At 44.5% G+C, this 18,211-nt stretch overlaps 1 protein-coding gene across 1 annotated transcript in view; it reads right to left on the bottom strand.

Moving 5' to 3' along the window:
- The window catches only part of ERG (ETS transcription factor ERG), a 150,242-nt gene that overhangs the window by 99,944 nt on the left and 32,087 nt on the right, over window positions 1-18,211 (bottom strand). Inside the window, exon 2 of the mRNA XM_058823029.1 lies at window positions 8,454-8,541. Coding sequence (XP_058679012.1) covers window positions 8,454-8,492 — 39 coding nt within the window. The 5' untranslated portion in view covers window positions 8,493-8,541. The remainder of the gene's footprint in view (window positions 1-8,453; window positions 8,542-18,211) is intronic.

Here is an 18,211-nt window from a genome sequence, read left to right as displayed (position 1 = left end):
ATGCAAAAATATCCAAATATTCCCTACTGATCTGAGCCAAGGAAGATTTTCCACAACAAGAATTTGAATTTTCTTGGGAAAGAACACTGGGAGTCTGAAAATATCCTACAGAACAAGAGGGAAAGACTTATGGCAAATGATAAAATAGCAAGTTGGTGAAAGGTATCTAATCAAATGCCCATAACTGTTTATGAGGTAATGTCTGTATTAACAATCAAAAGAAAGGGATAAAACAACACATCAGCCAGAGATAATGCACCCCAAAGTCAACTATGGGACACCAACAGGATTGGGGAAATAATCCAAAAGAGTCTTGAGGAGATAAGAACAAGGGTAGGAAATAACCAAGTAAAAATTCAGATTTAAAGAGGATGGGGCTTAGAACAAGTTGAAACATGAGATTTTCTAAAAAGGGAGGGAAGAGAGAGAGGAGGAGCAGGGAGAGTGAGAGAGGGAAGAAAAGAATTTTGGAACAGATGAAGCACATCACCAAGTCCAAGAGAATAATTTATCCCTGTCTGGGCTGCTGGAGCAGCAGCTCCTGGAAAATGCCTTTCAGCCCTACAAGGCATTACCAGGAGTGTAACAAAGTGGCCATTTATGACTCCATTTGTGACCAAACAAGCAGGACAGCTGAAAGGAGGGCTGGATGCAGAGCTGAGGGGTGAAGCTGCCTGATCCCCACCACCCAAAATGGACCTGAGCAGAACTGATGTGCTTGGCAACCTCCCCTCAGCTCCCCCTATAAATCTCCCTTTTTAGGAAGGTGAGGAGGAGCAAAGTCAGTGTGAAATTAAGGAGTTTGAATCCCTACTGAGTAGCTGAGTATGAGGAAATGCTTCACAACAACAAGCCATGGGGAATCATCCCTCAGGAAAGGTGAAAAACGACCCCTTGCTTGGGATATTTGTGGCCAGATGAAGGCAAATCCAAATGCAGTGTATATTAAACATACAGTAAGTCTGTAATCTCTGTAAGTAAGTAAGTAATGTCTGACTTGCTCAGAGATAATCCCCACACATCTTCAGCATTTGCTCTGCAGATCTGTGTGAGGATAGTCCAGGGCAGGTGGTTTCTGTACCAGTTTTCAAGGAAGAAGGACACAGTCCTTTAGGGAGTCCCAAGGCTGCTCCAGAGTCAGACTTCCTTGCACCCCTTCCCTTCAGTGATCTCAGTGAAGCCACACACAAAAATGACAGCCTTGGAGGCACAAAACAGCACTGGACATTTGCGCTCACTGGGTTTTCAGAAACTGCTATGGAATAATTATTTTATTCCTTCTAAGAAACCAGGTTTTCATTCATTGTAGTATCAGGAACAGCTTCCAGATTTGATAACCCAAATCTGACAGATTCAGAGGCAACAACCTCAGTTACATGCCCAGAATAAATGAGGTTGTGCAGACACAGACCAGCTGAGCTTGGCTTGAAATGTTTGATGCCCTTGGAGAATTTTGGATTTGCTGGCCCCACATGCCAGGGTGGGCAGGACCTAAGGAAGAGGGGACAAATATTTTGGCAGTGGGCTTGAGAGACCTTTACAGGCTGAGATTTGGGAGCCCTCAGTGCCACTCCAGAGCAGAGCAATAGGAACAGGAGGATCTTCTTTCTCAGTGTCCCCAAAGCAGAACTGGTTTGGTTCCTATTCCAGATTGCGTTGTCCATCTTTCCCAACTTCTCCTCGTAGCTTCTCCCCACCCTCAGCTTTCCACCCTGGCTCTGCCTTCCAAAACCATCCATTTTATGATCTCTACCCACCACCACTGGAAATGTCCAGACTTTTAAGTGTCTGGCAGACTGCAGAAATGAGATTTAAACACGTCTGACTCCATGTAACAAAGGGTTTGTGTAAAGCACATCTATCAGCCAGAGCTCTGGAAATGTATTTGGTACTCTTTAGTTTGCTCTTTCCTGCTTATGAAGAAGATAATTTTTGTTTAAAAATGGCCCCACTTAAGGAATTATCCATGCCATTAGTCCCTATAACAATAGAGATTAAAGTCTCTAGACCATCCCTATCAAAATAACATACTTTTCTTTGAACATGTCATTAACACTGTTTTCCATCTGGTTGTTGGCAGCAATCTTGGATTTGCTCCGAATTGCTGAAAGTTCATCAATTATAGCACACAGAAGCCATTATCTCTCTTTTCCTTTAGCAAGGAGGTATTTGCTCAGGCAGACAGAAGAGGTAGAGGTTCAAAAGCAAAGAAAAAAAATTAAAAGCAGGAAGAATTTACTCACTGGAACTCTATGGCAATCATTTGGTCACCATCCAGAATTTTAAGCTGCTGAGAAGTGAATCACAATTTCTGCCTAGGAGGGGACTGTAGAGTTCAAATCCAGTAGTGATTCTGGCATTATTACAGGTAACTGATGTGTGCTGACACAGGAGGGAAATGGAACAGCAAATCTGAATCCTGGCAGTGTGGGAGCTCTGAATGAGCACGGGAGGGGAGGGAGGAGTGTCACCCACATCCACATAAACTCTCTTTATAAAAAACTCATCCATGGCAAACTTTATTTTCTGAGGACACTGAGAGTAAGCTGTGGTGATCATCCAAACAAGATTTAGGGGCTCTAATCCAGCACAATGAGAAAGAAGAACAGTGAAACTCAAACTGTGGCTTTACCCTGTCAATACTACAACAGGGGAAGAGCTTTTAAAGTTTCACCAGAATAATGAATGAAGTCCAGAGTGAGAGGTAAGAGAAGGGGATGGAGCTACAACTGTTCAGCTTTGGGGGCTGCTGATATTAAAATCTTTTCACATCTCTCATGAAGCAGGCAGCAGTCATCCCTGAGCTGCCAGGCCCTGTGACCATGTTCACAGGGGTCTTAGGATGAGGGAAGAGATGAGGATCTGACTCCATGTTTCAGAAGGCTGATTTATTATTTTATGATGTATATTATATTAAAACTATACTAAAAGAACAGAAGAAAGGATTTCCTCAGAAGGCTAGCTAAGAATAGAACAGCAAAGAATGATAACAAAGTCTTGTGGCTCGGGCTCTCTGTCCAAGCCAGCTCACTGTGACTGGCTATTAATTACAAACATCCAACATGGGCCAATCCCAGATGCACCTGTTGCATTCCACAGCAGCAGACAATCATTGTTTACATTTTGTTCCTGAGGTCTCTCAGCTTCTCAGGAGGAAAAATCCTAAGGAAAGGATTTTTCATAAAAGATGTCTGTGACAGCTTTACCCTGTCAGTACTAAAACATGGGAAGAGCTTTTAAAGTTTCACCAGAATAATGAATGAAGTCCAAAGTGAGAGGTAAGAGAAGGGGATGGAGCTGCAACTGCTCAGCTTTGGGAGCTGCTGATACTAAAACCTTTTCACATCCATCATGAAGCAGGCAGCAGTCATCCCTGAGCTGCCAGGCCCTGTGACCGTGTTCACAGGGGTCTTCTTAGGATAAGGGAAGAGACGAGGATCTGACTCCATGTTTCAGAAGGCTGATTTATTATTTTATGATATATATTACATTAAAACTATAGTAAAAGAATAGAAGAACGGATGCCATCAGAAGGCTAGCTAAGAATAGAATAGGAAAGAATGATAACAAAGGTTTGTGGCTCAGACTCTCTGAGCCAGCTGACTGTGATTGGCCATTAATTAGAAACAACCAACATGGGCCAATCCCAGATGCACCTGTTGCATCCCACAGCAGCAGATAATCATTGTTTACATTTTGTTCCTGAGGCCTCCCAGCTTCTCAGGAGGAGAAATCCTAAGGAAAGGAATTTTCATAAAAGATGCCTGTGACAAGGCCCCAGTTTGCAGCCCAGGAAATGTCCAGGAGCTTGTTCACCTCCATGCCCTGGGGCTAAAGGCGCCTTCTCCCAGAGAGAGGCCACTGCAGGACTCCTGCCCATGGATTCATCACTCATTCATACCTGCAGGAGGGCTGGCTCATTGGTCAGGAGCAGATATTCCACATTTTCTGGAAGGGACAGGAGCATGTTATCACCTGGTGGCAGGCTGTGATCCAGCAGAACTCCATGCTGCACAAGGATCACCTCCTCACCCAGGCTGCACTGGGTCTCAGTTTACCTCACCTGGGGCTCTGGGCCAAGCTCTTTGTATCCTTGGCTTGGATTTCCATGCTCTCACTCCCAGCTGAGCTGCCCAAACATCACTTCATAAGCAGTGAAAGTGCTTTAGCCATGCAAAGAATCCACAAGGACCAGGCTTCTGGCTCAGGCAAGCCCCAAAAAGACGTGGGGGTAAAAGCCTGGCTTTATCCTCCTTATCCTAAAGGATGGTAAGAATAGTAAAAAGAAGAATGAGAAGGAGAAGGAGAAGAAGAAGATGATGATGATGATGAAGAAGATGAAGAAGATGAAGAAGACGAAGAAGATGAAGACGAAGAAGATGAAGATGAAGAAGATGAAGAAGATGACGAAGATGAAGAAGTTGTTGTTGTTATTCTGTTGTGCTTCCCTTCTTGTCCCCCTGCCTGTTCAGGCACAGACTGTATTGTGCATCCAAAACTCCCAGCATAACAAAATCTTGGATCCTATTTAGAGACTCTACAATTCCAGGAAAAATAACAGATTATATCAGACCCAGAATATACTCCTCAACAAATAATACCACTTAAAAAAAAATCAGATTTAACCATAACACAACAGATTAGGTACAGCCAGCAGCATCTCAACACTGCCACAATCTGAAATCCTATATTCTTTGCCCAGCAAAAGAGTTCTGAAGTCAGGTTTGTGAGACTTCCAGCAACAATATGGGATGCTTGGTGGAAATGTGGATTTGCCACCACAATCCAGGCAGAGAAGTGCTAAATTCAGGAGAATTCAATGAAAATCACACCCATTATCCCAGGATAGACATCATTACTGATAAATACAGTCTTTTTTTTTACCTACACCATGACTTGGATTCTCCTCTCCCAGTGAGGCCCAAAGGAACAGCAGTAACTTGTTTTCCTTAGAATTGGTTCCACAAAATCCCCTCACAGTGATGGCACAAGCTAATTAAAGTCAAACAAACATTTGACTTCTTTTGAAAGCAGAATTTAACCCTTAAAAAATACAAGGTTTATTTAAAGGTCAGTGTTTACAAAGCATAAATCCCTAAAAACAAAATATGCAAATGTCAGGCAGCATTCTGGAGTTTTTCTGTGACTGTGGTTGCAAGAACTGGAGTTTAATGGTAACAGAACAACAAAAATATCAGATGAAAGTGTGTGTAAATGACAGTCTTGCCTATACAAAGCCACAATTTTATCAGTGCAAGGAGGTTTATTTATTTCACTTCTCTTACAGGCACTCAATGTGTGAAAAATATCAGGTCAGAATTCCCCATCTCTTGTTGAACTGGAAATGAAAATCCAAAAACATCCATCCTTTTTCTTGTCCACATCAAATGTTTCTTTCCTTTGTGTTTGGACCAAACACAAGGTCATGACTCAGGTGAAATGACACATTAGGGAGCCACAGGGTCACCAGATCAATGTCAGATGCTTCATTCAAGCTGGAAAATGTAAAGCTTAATCTTTAGTATCTCTGGAATGAAGCTGCCCAAACAGAAGGAGGACACACACTTTGAGGCTTTCCAAACATTCCCAAAATTGGACAGGATCTGCCTGGGTGTAGAATGGGTAATCCTGGGTAAGAATCAAGCTCTTATCCCATTCAGGGATGGAGCACAGGAACATTGAGATTTGTTACATTTTCCTTCTGGTACCAGAAAAGGCTGATTTCAAACCAGAACATACAAAACTCACACGGTGCACATGAAATCCCCATTTCTGAAAAAAAAAGACATCTCTGAGTAGTCATCTTTACATGTTCTTGTATATTTTGCATTATTTTTCTGCACGTGTTCAGGCAGAAAACTGAAATCTTGCAATCTGCCGAATCTTTAAGAATCCAGACACTTCCCAGAAGGTGAATTTTCAAAGTTCCAGCTCTAAATGTGCATGGATGAGGCTGTGTCTGCTCGTAAAGAAACACGACCATGTGACAGAATACAGTTAATTAAACAAAACCTTATCAAGGATGATTGTAATGAACCCAGTTTGTCTCTTCTGCATCACAACAGCAATGAGAGATCACAGAATCATGAAATCATGGAGTGGTTTGGGTTGGAAGGAACCTTAAAGATCATCTTTTTGTACTCCCTGCCATGGCAGGTTCACCTCCCACTGTCCCAGGTGCTCTCAGCCCCAGTGTCCAACCTGGCCTTGGGCACTGCCAGGGATGCAGGGGCAGCCACAGCTGCTCTGGGAATTCCATTCCAGCCCCTGCCCACCCTGCCAGGGAAGGATTTTTTCCCAATATCTTCACCCAAATCTCCTCTGGCCCAGTTTGGAGCTGTTCCCCTTGTCCTGTCACTCCAGCTCCTGATGAATTGTCCCTCTCTGGATTCCCAGAGATTCCCTGTAGCCCCTTCAGACACTGGAGGGTGCTGTGAATGCTCCACAAAACCTTTTCTTCCCCAAACTGAAAAATCCCAACCCTCTCATCCGGTCTCCATAGGTGCTCCAGTCTCTCTTATCAACTTTGTGGCCTCCTCTGGACTTGTCTCCATGTCCTTCACACCAGAGCTGTGACCAGGGCAGACAGAAAAGCCCAGCACACCAAAGAGGCTTTCCCACATCCCCTGCACCCCTTTAATCCCTTTTTTATTTTAAAGAATGCAGCTATGTCCACTCTTAAAGCCGAAATGACCCGAGCATCCATGGCTGCTTTCCAAAGAATGTGTTTAGACCACAGCAGGCCCTAATGACATAAACAGAAATCAGAAGGATTTGAAGTGGAGTTGGCCAGCTTTCCTACCCCAAACACAGCATTAAAGTAATTGCCTTCCTCACACCCTTTTTCAATAAAACAGCAACTTTGGGGTGATGCTCTGCTGAGAACAGGCTCCTGCAATTCCCTTGAACACACCATTACAGGGATTTTTATGCAGCTCTCTTGCTGTAATAAGATACTTTCATAGCCAGCCTTGCCCTCTCCCACTAACTCCTGTGGTTACAAAAACCTTCTTTGGGCACCAGATTTGGCAGAAAGCATGGAACTGAGTTATTCTTTATGTTATTTCTGCTGCTGTGGGCATTTAAACAGCATGAAGAGGGATTAAATCCCCTTCAATGTTTTCAAGTCTTACTGGTTGTAACCCATGTTGAGGCAAAACTTCAATTTTTTGAGGGGAGGAGGATTTGTTTTTCTGCTCTTTCCATAAAAACACTGAAGACCAGAAGGCTGTGGAAGTGCTGGGTCTGGAAAACCTGGAGAGGGGGAAAGAACGAGCTCTCCCACTACTGCAACTCATCCTAGTAACTAAACACGACCCAAAAACAACAGAGGGATACAGAGAGAGGGATTCTTTCATTCACTGAGTTTTACAGAAAAAGGGAGTTTTTTAAAATAATATTTTATTTTTATTCTATGCTTCAGTTAAAAATAAGTTGTACAGTGGAGCTTTTTCTAGAGAGAGCTGCTGACTGGTAGATGGCAGCCAGCTGAGGAGAAACTCCATGAAAGAAGTTGCAGAAAATATAACTTAAAAAAAAAAAAAAAAACAGACAGAAAGGCAGTCAGAAAGAATGAAAGAGTCCTTAAAAGTCACCCAGTGCCACCCCTGCCATGGCAGGGACACCTCCCACTGTCCCAGGCTGCTCCAGCCCCAGTGTCCAGCCTGGCCTTGGGCATTGCCAGGGATCCAGGGGCAGCCACAGCTGCTCTGGGAATCCCATCCCAGCCCTGCCCACCCTGCCAGGGAGGAATTTATCCCTTAGATCCAACCTAAATTTTCTTTCTCTCAGTCTGAATTAATTGCTACTTTTCCTATCACTCCAGTTCCTGATGAAACTTACGTGCAATACCCCAAAATTCCTTGTTCTCTGCAACAGCTGCATCTGCCATGTCTCACAGTTTCCATAAAGAAGTATAAGAAAACCACAGTAATAATATTAATAATAATAGTCATAATACAGTAAAAACAAACACTTCCTTCTGAAACACCAATGCAGGTTTTAAGGTGTTTTAAACATTGCAATGAATTTATGTAAGAGATGGTTGTTTGGATCTGAATTTTTGCTTAATGTTCCTTTTCCTTCTGCAGTTGAATTTAATGTTTGCCACTGGATGTCGTGGAGCAGAATCAGGGACATAGAAATCCAGGGTTTCTCAAGGAGGTGTATTTTATCAAACACACCAAACATTAAAGGATGATCAAGGAGGGTTAATTTTAGAAAAAGTTATCTTTAAAATATCAACGTGCTTCAGAGCATATCACACAGGTGTCAGCAACAAAGACTGCAGGGCTGACTCAGACAACAGCACATAAATATTGAGGAATAAAAAAGCCCATGTTGGGCAGTAGCACAATTTGTAAACATGCAAGAAAAGCTGTGGTATGTGTACATATTCTCTAATTTTATGGCTCTCCAAACATCTGAGGACTCACAATAAACAGGAAACTAACCTTGATGTGAGCTGCTGGATCGGGGACAGTCTGAATCATGTCCTTTACCAGGCCAACGTGTTTACCAGGAGCTCAGATCCCAAGGCAGCTGCATAACCAGAGAAACAAAAGGCATATCATTACACTTTAAATGTTTATTTTCAATAGAAATCTCTTTTTATAGACTGATAAGCATCTTTCCTTCCCCAGACCTCCTCGAGGCTCAGCACAGCTGAAGCTCTAAGACAATTCTGCCTCCATAGGGTCTGCTGAGGATTTATTTCATGCAGGAGAAAACAACCCTGAAATTTTCATGGAAAAAATTATTTTTATTTGCAATGTACAGTTTTCCCAAAATAAGAACTTGGGACATGCTCTGCCCTGCCCAGCCCCATTATTCACCCAAGGTATCAGAGATTTCCACAAGCCATTCTTCCCAATTTAGAAGCATCCAGCAGGACTGGGGCAGATCTGCAGCTGATAGGAAAAAAAAAACAGCATTTCACTGAAGCTGTGCCCGTTTACAAGAGCTGCAAATCTGGTCCAGACCCTCAATTAACAGCACTTCAGAGCAGGGATGTTCTGGAATCCCTTATCCATGTCCAGTAATGGAGTGCAGAGGGGCTGGGGCAGGTGGGGTGCATTTGTCTGCATGTGCAGGGGGTGGAAAACCATTAAAGCTCTTTAAAATAACAACAGCTTTTAATGTAAATAATGTGGAGTACTACTCAGTAACTTGAACATCAAATAACTGCTAATAAATTGGGATAAATAAATCAAAAAATTATAAAATGTGGAAAAACATGGGAACATGGACATGATTTAAAGTAATCTTGTCTTTTTCTCTGTTCTCCCTTAAAAAACTGGAAATTCTCATTTTTCACACAAGAGGTTTCCTTCTGCCCATGATCTTGAACTCATCTTTTAAAGCAGCAAGGCGCTATCAGGGAAACAGTCATTTTCCTCAGCATCAGTTTTTTTTTTTTAAATTCCATTATCTGCTCTCACATTTACACTAACTTGAAAATCAAATTGCATTTTTACCTATTGATTTAGATAAATATTGCCTGGCTAACATTGAGCTGCAGCTTGCCCTGGAGACAGTGAAGTGAGGGGACCATCTATGTACTATTCAAGCCTAATTTGCATAAATTGCACTAAAAAGAGCAATTAAAGGCATCACCATTTAGATCTTTGCACATCTCCCCCTTACTACTTAAAGCAGCCAACTTTCCCCCTTCAAATCCACAAAAAAAAAGTAATTCATTTGAAGGCCTATTAAAGAAATGCCTAAACAAGCCAAATTCCCATTTTGTCCACTTTTCCCAGCTATCTGTGGGTGATCAAATGACATAATGACATCATGGTTTTAAAGGAAGATTTTTCTTTCCACAGAACTTCAAAAGGAAGAGACGCTTTTTCAGTAAAAGCAAAATTTCACCAGCAACTTTGTTCAGATTGAAGTCAGACAGAAACACCAACAGCACTGATGTGCTTTTAATTCCCTCCCTCCCTTCCCCAGTAAATCCATGCCTGCCACATCCTCACTGGATTTATGGGATTCATATTTTAAGCTTTTGAAGCATCACACAAGGATCTGGAAACTGAGAGGTTTCACGTAAAGTGGACAGAAAAGTGTTTTGAATCCAGTGTTAGATCATGTTCTCAGTGTTTTCATACTCCCAGCACTGCACCTCGCCCCCAGTTACAGAAGCCCACCCAGGAAAGGGGATTTGTGCCACATCCAGATTTATTTTGGTCTCTCTAAAGCCTTTGCTCAAATTCCAACAGCATCTAAGCTTAGAAAATACATCTTGAGCTCCATCTCCAAAAATGCCCTGCATCCCTCAAGCCAGATCTTTCTCTCACAGCTCAGTCTTGAAGCTCTCAGGGTTAAAGAGAAGTTGTTTGAGCTATTCCAGGCCTCTCATTTCACTTCTTTTCCCCAAAAAGATGGATCCTTTATGGAAGAGAAGATGACAGAGAACATTTGCAAACCAGTTGGCAATTCTGCACCACAAGGAACGGGAATCAAAGACAAGCAAATTTTGTCCAATATGAGTTGGAAAAATGAGTATGCAACTGTTCTGGACATTTGACTTTTCCCTTATGAACTTAAAAGTGAGAATTCTGCTTTAAACTCAACCTTTGGCAGTGTATTCTTCTTTCTCACCTGGATATTCCAGTCTTGCTACTCTAAAGTGGAACAAGTCTTTGTCTGCAAAATGCACAATTTTTATCTTTTCACCTCTGGAAATCATGGCTAGGAAACAATGAAAAAAGGTGTGACAGCTTTCCTTGCTTGTTTCAAACAGAAACACAATTTTCATTTTTTCAGCTCCACTTTTACAGGCTGGAATTGGAAGCTTCCAGACATTTGGTACTAACTTGCTGAAGCAGATGGGATCTATTGCCAGACCCTCCTCCACCCCCAGCCCAAATTTCATGCTGGTCATGTCTGTGCTTGATGGTCTGTGACAGGCTCTGCTTGTGGCTACAGGGTTTGCCCTGCATCCCTGAATTAGCAGCACTCTAAGGAAAGAGCCAAAACTGACACTAAAACCTGGTTTAGCAAGACATCTCTCTCCAGGAAACTGAAACAAGGCTATTACAACACGAAGTTAAACACTTGCTTAACAGCTTTTCTGATTTAGGGTTATCCTGGAAGGATATCCTGGATATTCTGGTTATCCTGGATAACCCTCTGAGCAACCTGGGATAGTGGAAGGTGTCCCTGCACATGACAGGGCTGAGTTGATCCCCTCCAACCCAAACTATTCTGTGATTTTATAAAAGGATAAATTTGTAGTCACAGAGCAGGTTTTCTTCCTGGCATCCTGAGTCCAGACGAGCATTTACTAATCCAGCTTCAGCAGCACAGGTTTTTGGGACTGGTTTCCCTCCTCTGTCCCATCCAAAGTGTCACACAGAAGGATGGCATTAGTGAGAAGGCAGAAGATGTGAATTCCCCTCTGATGCTCAGGACAGATTAAAATACCAAGACAGGAACAAGTTCTTGCACAAAACCAGCCAGACCTGGGTGTGCCAGTGCTACCCCACACAGGAGGAGACAGATAAGCTCTGGGACCTGTCGTCTTTCTGAGCACACATTTGGGGAGTTATGTAAATACATCAAGAGTGGAGAATCATGTACACATCTAGAGCTCACCAGATGTGATTGCATTGCTCTTTTTTTTCTACAGATGTATCAAGAGGATCAAACTTCTGATGGACACATATTGCCAACTTACTGAGGCTGAACATCCGCTTTATACAGGGGCTGATTGTGATGGTGTTCACAGGGGTCTCAGGTTGAGGGAAGAGACCAGGATCTCACTCCATGTTTCAGAAGGCTTGATTTATTATTTTATGATATATATTACATTAAAACTATAGTAAAAGAATAGAAGAAAGGATTTCCTCAGAAGGCTGGCTAAGAATAGAATAGGAAGGAATGATAACAAAGGCAGCTGTCTCAGACTCTCTCTCCAAGCCGGCTGGACTGTGATTGGACATTAATTAGAAACAACCAACATGAGACCAATCACAGATGCACCTGTTGCATTCCACAGCAGCAGACAATCATTGTCTACATTTTGTTCCTGAGGTCTCTCAGCTTCTCGAGGGAAAAATCCTAAGGAAAGGATTTTTCATAAAAGATGTCTGTGACAGCTGATTACAAACCTCTCTCATGCCTTTTCTCACCTCAGGTGCATTTTCAGTAACTTGTCATGCTGTGCTCACCTACAAACCCCAGCAGGTTCCTCCTGAAGTGTCTTGGACCCTGCACTAAAGGACTGCAGTGCAGCATGGCGGGGCAGTGAGTGAGGCAAAAGGGCTCCAGGCCAAGCTGTGGCAGTGTGACACCCATGGGGAGCAGAGGGGGCTACAGCAAACAGAACCTCGGCCTGTGCTGCTCTGTGCCAGGAATGAACGTGGCCCAAAGCACAATGAACAGGGTCACTGAGGCTGGAAAAGCCCTGCAAGGTCACTGAAGCCAAGCTGTGCCCCATGGGCACCTTGTCCCCAGCCCAGAGCACTCAGTGCCACCTCCAGGGGACACCTGCAGGGATGGGCACTGCAAAGCTCCCTGGGCAGCCCCTGCCAAGGCCTGAGCTCCCTTTCCATGGGCAAATTGCTGCTGCTGTCCCAGCTGAGCCTGCCCTGGCCCAGCCTGAGGCCGTTCCCTCTGCTCCTGTCCCTGTTCCCTGGGAGCAGTGCCTGACCCTGCTCTGGCTGCACCCTCCTGGCAGGAAGTTGTAGAGGCTCTCACGTGCCTCTTTTTACCCTCTTTAGCCTTTTTATCTCCAGGCTAAAAGTAATTGTCTGCACAGGTGTCCTGGGTTACAAGCTGTGGCTGGGTGTGTGTTCTATTTGCAATTTGTCAGAGCTGGGGCAGTTCTCTGCTGTTCCTGGGGCAGTTTTTCCTTTCTCTCTCCCACAGCCAACCCTCCCTGCAGGAGATCTCTGCTGTCCATGGCCACTGAGTGTCCCTGCAGGGCTGATCCAATCCCAGCATCCCATGGGGAGATGCTGCGCCCAGGGGAGGAGCCAAGCATTCCTGCCTGGATCCAATCTGGGCCTGGCACAGCACAGCAGCCTTTGCCCCCTGCATTGCCAGAGGAGCAGCTTTCTGCTGCCCTGCATGGCCAGAGGGAGCCCAGGCCCATCTGCAGCAGCCCTGGAGCTGCAGAGGAAAACTCCCCCCTTGTGCAGGATCCCTGCTGCAGCAGAGCCACAGCTGGCACTGCAGGAGGGCTGAGCCCCCCTGGGATGGGGCTGGGACACCGCCTGACACACAGGGGGACAGGGCAGGGTCTGACTCTGGCAGTGCTGCTTTGTATTTTTATTTTAATTTCTTCCCTAATAAAGAACTGTCATTCATACTCCCAAATCTTTGCCTGAGAGCCCCTTAATTTCAAAATTATAGTAATTCAGAGAGAGAGGGGTTTACATTTTCATTTCAGGGGAGGCTCCTGCCTTCCTTAGCAGACACCTGGCTTTTCAAACAAAGACAACAGGAAATAATACTCAGAATAGAACCACAGTTGTAGCCAATTCTGGCTGATGAACAATTCTGGCTGATGTTTAATCAACAGCAAACAAGGTGCTGGAGTGGCTGGGCCTGACCCCTGGTGCTCTGAAAGCAAGGACAGTATGAACTGGTGATCCAAGCACAGGCTGCCTGGGAGAACAGCTCTGCCTGCAGGCTCTCTCCAAGGAATCCTGTGTCCCTGCTGCCTGAGATGTGAATATCAGAGGGCAGAGCAGCTCTGAATGGCACTGACAGAATAATTAAACACAACCTCCCCCTTTCCTGTGACAAGCACCCAGCATTGGCACACACACACACAGGGGTGCACGCTCTGCTGTGGTGAATAACCACCCTGGCATCACACCAAATTTCTACCAGCATGACTCAGGATGTTTACCGTTACTCACAGGAGGTGAATCCCTGAGCAGCTATGCAGAATATCCCAAGTCAGTGCCAGCAGGACTCTCAGACCCCTTCACTGTCATGCAACTGGACTGGTCACATATTTTTAAAGAACTGATGTTTTTCAGCTGTTGGAAAATTTTGAGACGTCCCTTGCTGGATTGTTTTGTCAGGAAATCTCTTTTTGTGTGCCTGGGTCCCACCAGCACTGGTCAAACAGTGTGTGCCAGAGGGAAAGGCTGGGATATTCCAAAGGCTGAGCACTATAAACCTGCTCTCAGTGGTGTGCAGCTTAAACTCCTGTTGCTGCAGGTTAGAGCTGTATTTTTTAGGTAGACAAATATGCTACATGTGATTTTCAGCATTTCTGAACCCCTAAAGTAATTCCAGTTATGATGGGAGCCCTCATGTTGTGATTTTAAGCCAAATTTGGGCTTCCTGCACTTTAGAAGCAGCCTACAGATCCAAGGATACACTGAGAGAAAACCAAAGTGCACTCTTCCCCCTGTGCTGCTGCTTTATTCATACCACAGGGCTGCACTGAAATTATTACATTGCTATTAATTTTTTTAATGAAGTCCTTTAACCGGAATAAGATGTGAAATCTTCATCCACAGAAATAAACTGTTTGAACCAACCTAGAAACTCACCCACCCTGCCTTTCTTGATGTGGGCAAAACTCAGGAGCAGAAGATCCTTACAAGCCTACAATTTGGGAACTGCTAAGCAAACAAAATCACTTTCCTGCCCAGCATGGTGCTGTAAATTTGTGCTTTCCCTTCTCTAATATTTCCAGGTTTAGAAGGTGGTGCTGCAGCTCCTGCTGGCACCTGGGGCTTGCTGAGAAGCCAAGGGGTGCCCCAGGAGGGGCTGAGGCAGCCCCAGCCCCTCAGTGCCTGCAGGATTCCATGGATTTCTGGAGGAAATGGCTCCAAGTGCAGACTGCAGCCACAGAAATGTTTATAATTCATATTTGTAAAGCAGGTAAGTGTGAAACACCACAACTCTTCCACTGGCAGGGAGCTATGATACAGCAGAGCTGCATGACATGAGCTCAAAGCTTTCATGTTTAGCTTGTGGTTGGGTATAACCACTTCAATTTTTGGGGTTTTTTTATTTCTTGTTTCTCTGTAACCTCTCAGTGTTTTAACAGCCTCAACAATAAAATCTTGAGGAAAGGTCTGCAACATCAAGAAATGCTACTGCCGAGGCTGTTCATGTGCAGTCAGTATTTGCTGTTAGGGTAAGGTATGATTGCAGGTGAATGCCACAAATAAAACAGTAAAGGACAAGAAAACAAAAATACAAACAGAATTGTATTTGTTTGCCAAGCCATGAGGTTTCCTTGACTTTCCACAACTTTTCCATAACTTTTTGTACTCACCCTGACCTCGCAGGACAGAACCCACTGGATCTGCTGTGAACTGTCTGATGTGCTTAGTTCTCTAAGAGCAATTCAAACAGAAGTATAACTCACTGACCATTTTCTAATGGCATCCCCTGATAGTTTGGATGAGGAATTTTTTTTTATTATATGGCATTATTTGTTTAAAAAAAATACAGTGGGAGAAATAAAAGCTGAGTGGGGCTGGTCTCAATTCTGGCAGCAAAAAAAATTGCCAGATTTTTCACTTTCAAGAAACACTTCCAGAAATTAATCATGGAAGTATGGAACAGTTGGGGTTGGAAGGGACCTTAAAAATCATCAGTGCCACCCCTGCCATGGCAGGGACACCTTCCACTGTCCCAGGCTGCTCCAAGCCCCAGTGTCCAGCCTGGCCTTGGGCACTGCCAGGGATCCAGGGGCAGCCACAGCTGCTCTGGGCACCCTGTGCCAGGGCCTGCCCATCCTCACAGGGAGGAATTTTTTCCTGATATCCCATCTAACCCCACTCTCTGGCAGTGGGAGCCATTCCTTGTCCTTGTGAAAAGTGCCTCTGCAGCTCTCCTGGAGCTTTTTTAGGTGCTTTTAGGATTGTCCTGGAGTTTTCCTTTCTCCAAGCTGAACATCCCCAACTTTCTCAGTGTGTCTTCACAGCAGAGATTCTAAATCTCCTTCTTCTTTTTCTTCTGTAATTTTTTCTTTTATATTTTTTTCTGGAAATAAGGACAACTCCCCCACTCAGCCCTCCTCCTGCAAAGCCTCCCAAAGATTTGGTTCCATAGCCATGCTGACAAGTTCTCTCCCTCACACGAAGTTAATATTAATTTCTGTCACTCAGGTCACCATTGGTGGTCTAAGTGGCAGCAAACCCCCTTTCTGAGGGGATTCCCTTCCAGTTGGACTGCAGAGATTCCTGGTGGCCCTGGAGACCTCAGGACAAGGCAGGAGGGAGCAGTCCCAGCTCAGGACTGCAGGTAAGACCTGTCCCTGTTGAAGCAGCTGTGGGTTCAAGCTGACCATGACACCACCACTGGAATATCACCCTAAGAAGTCAGAAACTGAGGGGGCACTGTCAGCACCTGCTGGAAAAGCACAGAGGGTGTTTTCCCAGGGTTTAGCTGGCTCTGGACTCACAGCACTACTCCATGTCCCTAAATCTGTGGGGACAAAGGGATGCAGCAGTCTCAGAACATGTCTCTGCCATCTGTGGCCCTCCTGGAGTTCATCAGCACTGAACATGGATTTTCTCCTGAGTACATTTTTCAGTTCTCCTACAAAAACTCCCTCTCCTCCCATTTGAAGGATGGGGAAGGCACATTTCTGTGCTGCCACCCAAAAGTGTCTGTGCAGCTACTGCTTATCTCACATTCCAGCCCATGATCTCAGAGGAGGATACAGCCCTAAATTAGCTCATTTACAGTAGGAACTTTAAACTACAGCCAAAAATATCTGGTTTTATTAGTACTCCCTATATAGCACGCCTCTGACCAATAACTTGTTTTATTTATTTTTCTGGCGAATTACCATGTTCTTATTCAAAGCCATAATGAGGATTATATATCAATGTGGAATGCAGAGCAGCCATTCCTGAAACTCCCAACTGCATATAAAAGAGGTTGGAATTCCCCAAACACTATCTCTTCAGCCCAGGCCACTTACAAATGTGGTTAACATGAATGAAGTAATATCTTCAGAAAGGAAGGAGACTTTTGAGTCACGTCTGACACATTTAACTGCACCAAGGCACTTTCCACAGCTCAAGGTTTTTGACTGTGTGTCTTAATTCCAGGCAGGGCTGTTTGATAATGATTACTCCCTGATGCTTATCCTGTTGCAGGATACTTGGGACACACACATGGGATGCCAAGGGGAGAGCTAAGGCAGGAATTCAAGACTTTGTGTCCTTCCAAGTGCAAAATCACAGAGGTCACCAGCAAAGTTCTGAGATCCAGTCAAGTTTCCCACCTTTCTTTCCTATGCTAGAGCTGCCCTGGCAGATTTCTGTGTTAAATTATTCAAACTCAGCTCAAACACCAGCTTAGCTGAAGGTGTGCACCAGTCAGCCCTAAAATCCATGGAGTAACCAGCACTGACTGCAGGTTGTAATTATGGACCTTGGTTCTCTACAGAAATACAATTTTGTAAAGAAAAATATTGCATTGTGGAAAAGCAGGATGACATCAGGAGAGATATACAGTGACAAAGAGCAGTTTCTAATTTACATTCAGTCCACTGGTTAAAGCCCAAGCGTGTTTCAAACATTTTAACTGGTGCTGCACTTAAAATCACATCTGAGGAAAGATACACAAACTGTTTGCAAAATAATGAATGACTAAATACGTCAAGGTAAGGAAAACTCATACTTCCTTTTGAAAGATAAAAGCAAATAAAAATGTTTTAGAAAGTGAAAAAACAAGATTCAATTCAATAATAACAAATTACAGATACTCTCATGGAATCATGAAATGGATGGGGCTAGGAGGGATCTGAAAAAATCATCCAGTGCCACCCCTGCCATGGCAGGGACACCTTCCACTGTCCCAGGCTGCTCCAAGCCCAATGTCCAGCCTGGCCTTGGGCACTGCCAGGGATCCAGGGGCAGCCGCAGCTGCTCTGGGAATTCCATCCCAGCCCCTCATTTCCATCACAGGGAACAATTCTTTCCCAATATTCAATAGAAGCCTTCCTTCTATCAGTGGGAGCCATTCCCTGTGTGCTGTCCCTGCATCCCCTGGCAATTGTCTCTCTCCAGCTTTCCTGGGGCTCCTCCAGGCCCTGCAAGGCCACCCTGAGCTCAGCCCAAAGCTTCTCCTGTGCAGGTGAGCAATGCCAGCTGTGCCAGCCTTTCCTGCCAGCAGAGCTGCTCCAGCCCTCTGCCCATCCTGGAGCCTCCTCTGGGCTCTGCAGCAGCTCCAGCTCCTCCCTGGCTGGGGCAGCTCTGCAGGTGGGGTCTCTTAT

The sequence above is a fragment of the Ammospiza caudacuta genome, chromosome 2, assembly GCF_027887145.1.
Source record: "Ammospiza caudacuta isolate bAmmCau1 chromosome 2, bAmmCau1.pri, whole genome shotgun sequence".
NCBI classification, from domain to species: domain Eukaryota; kingdom Metazoa; phylum Chordata; class Aves; order Passeriformes; family Passerellidae; genus Ammospiza; species Ammospiza caudacuta.
This window is presented reverse-complemented; position numbering and strand designations above follow the sequence as displayed.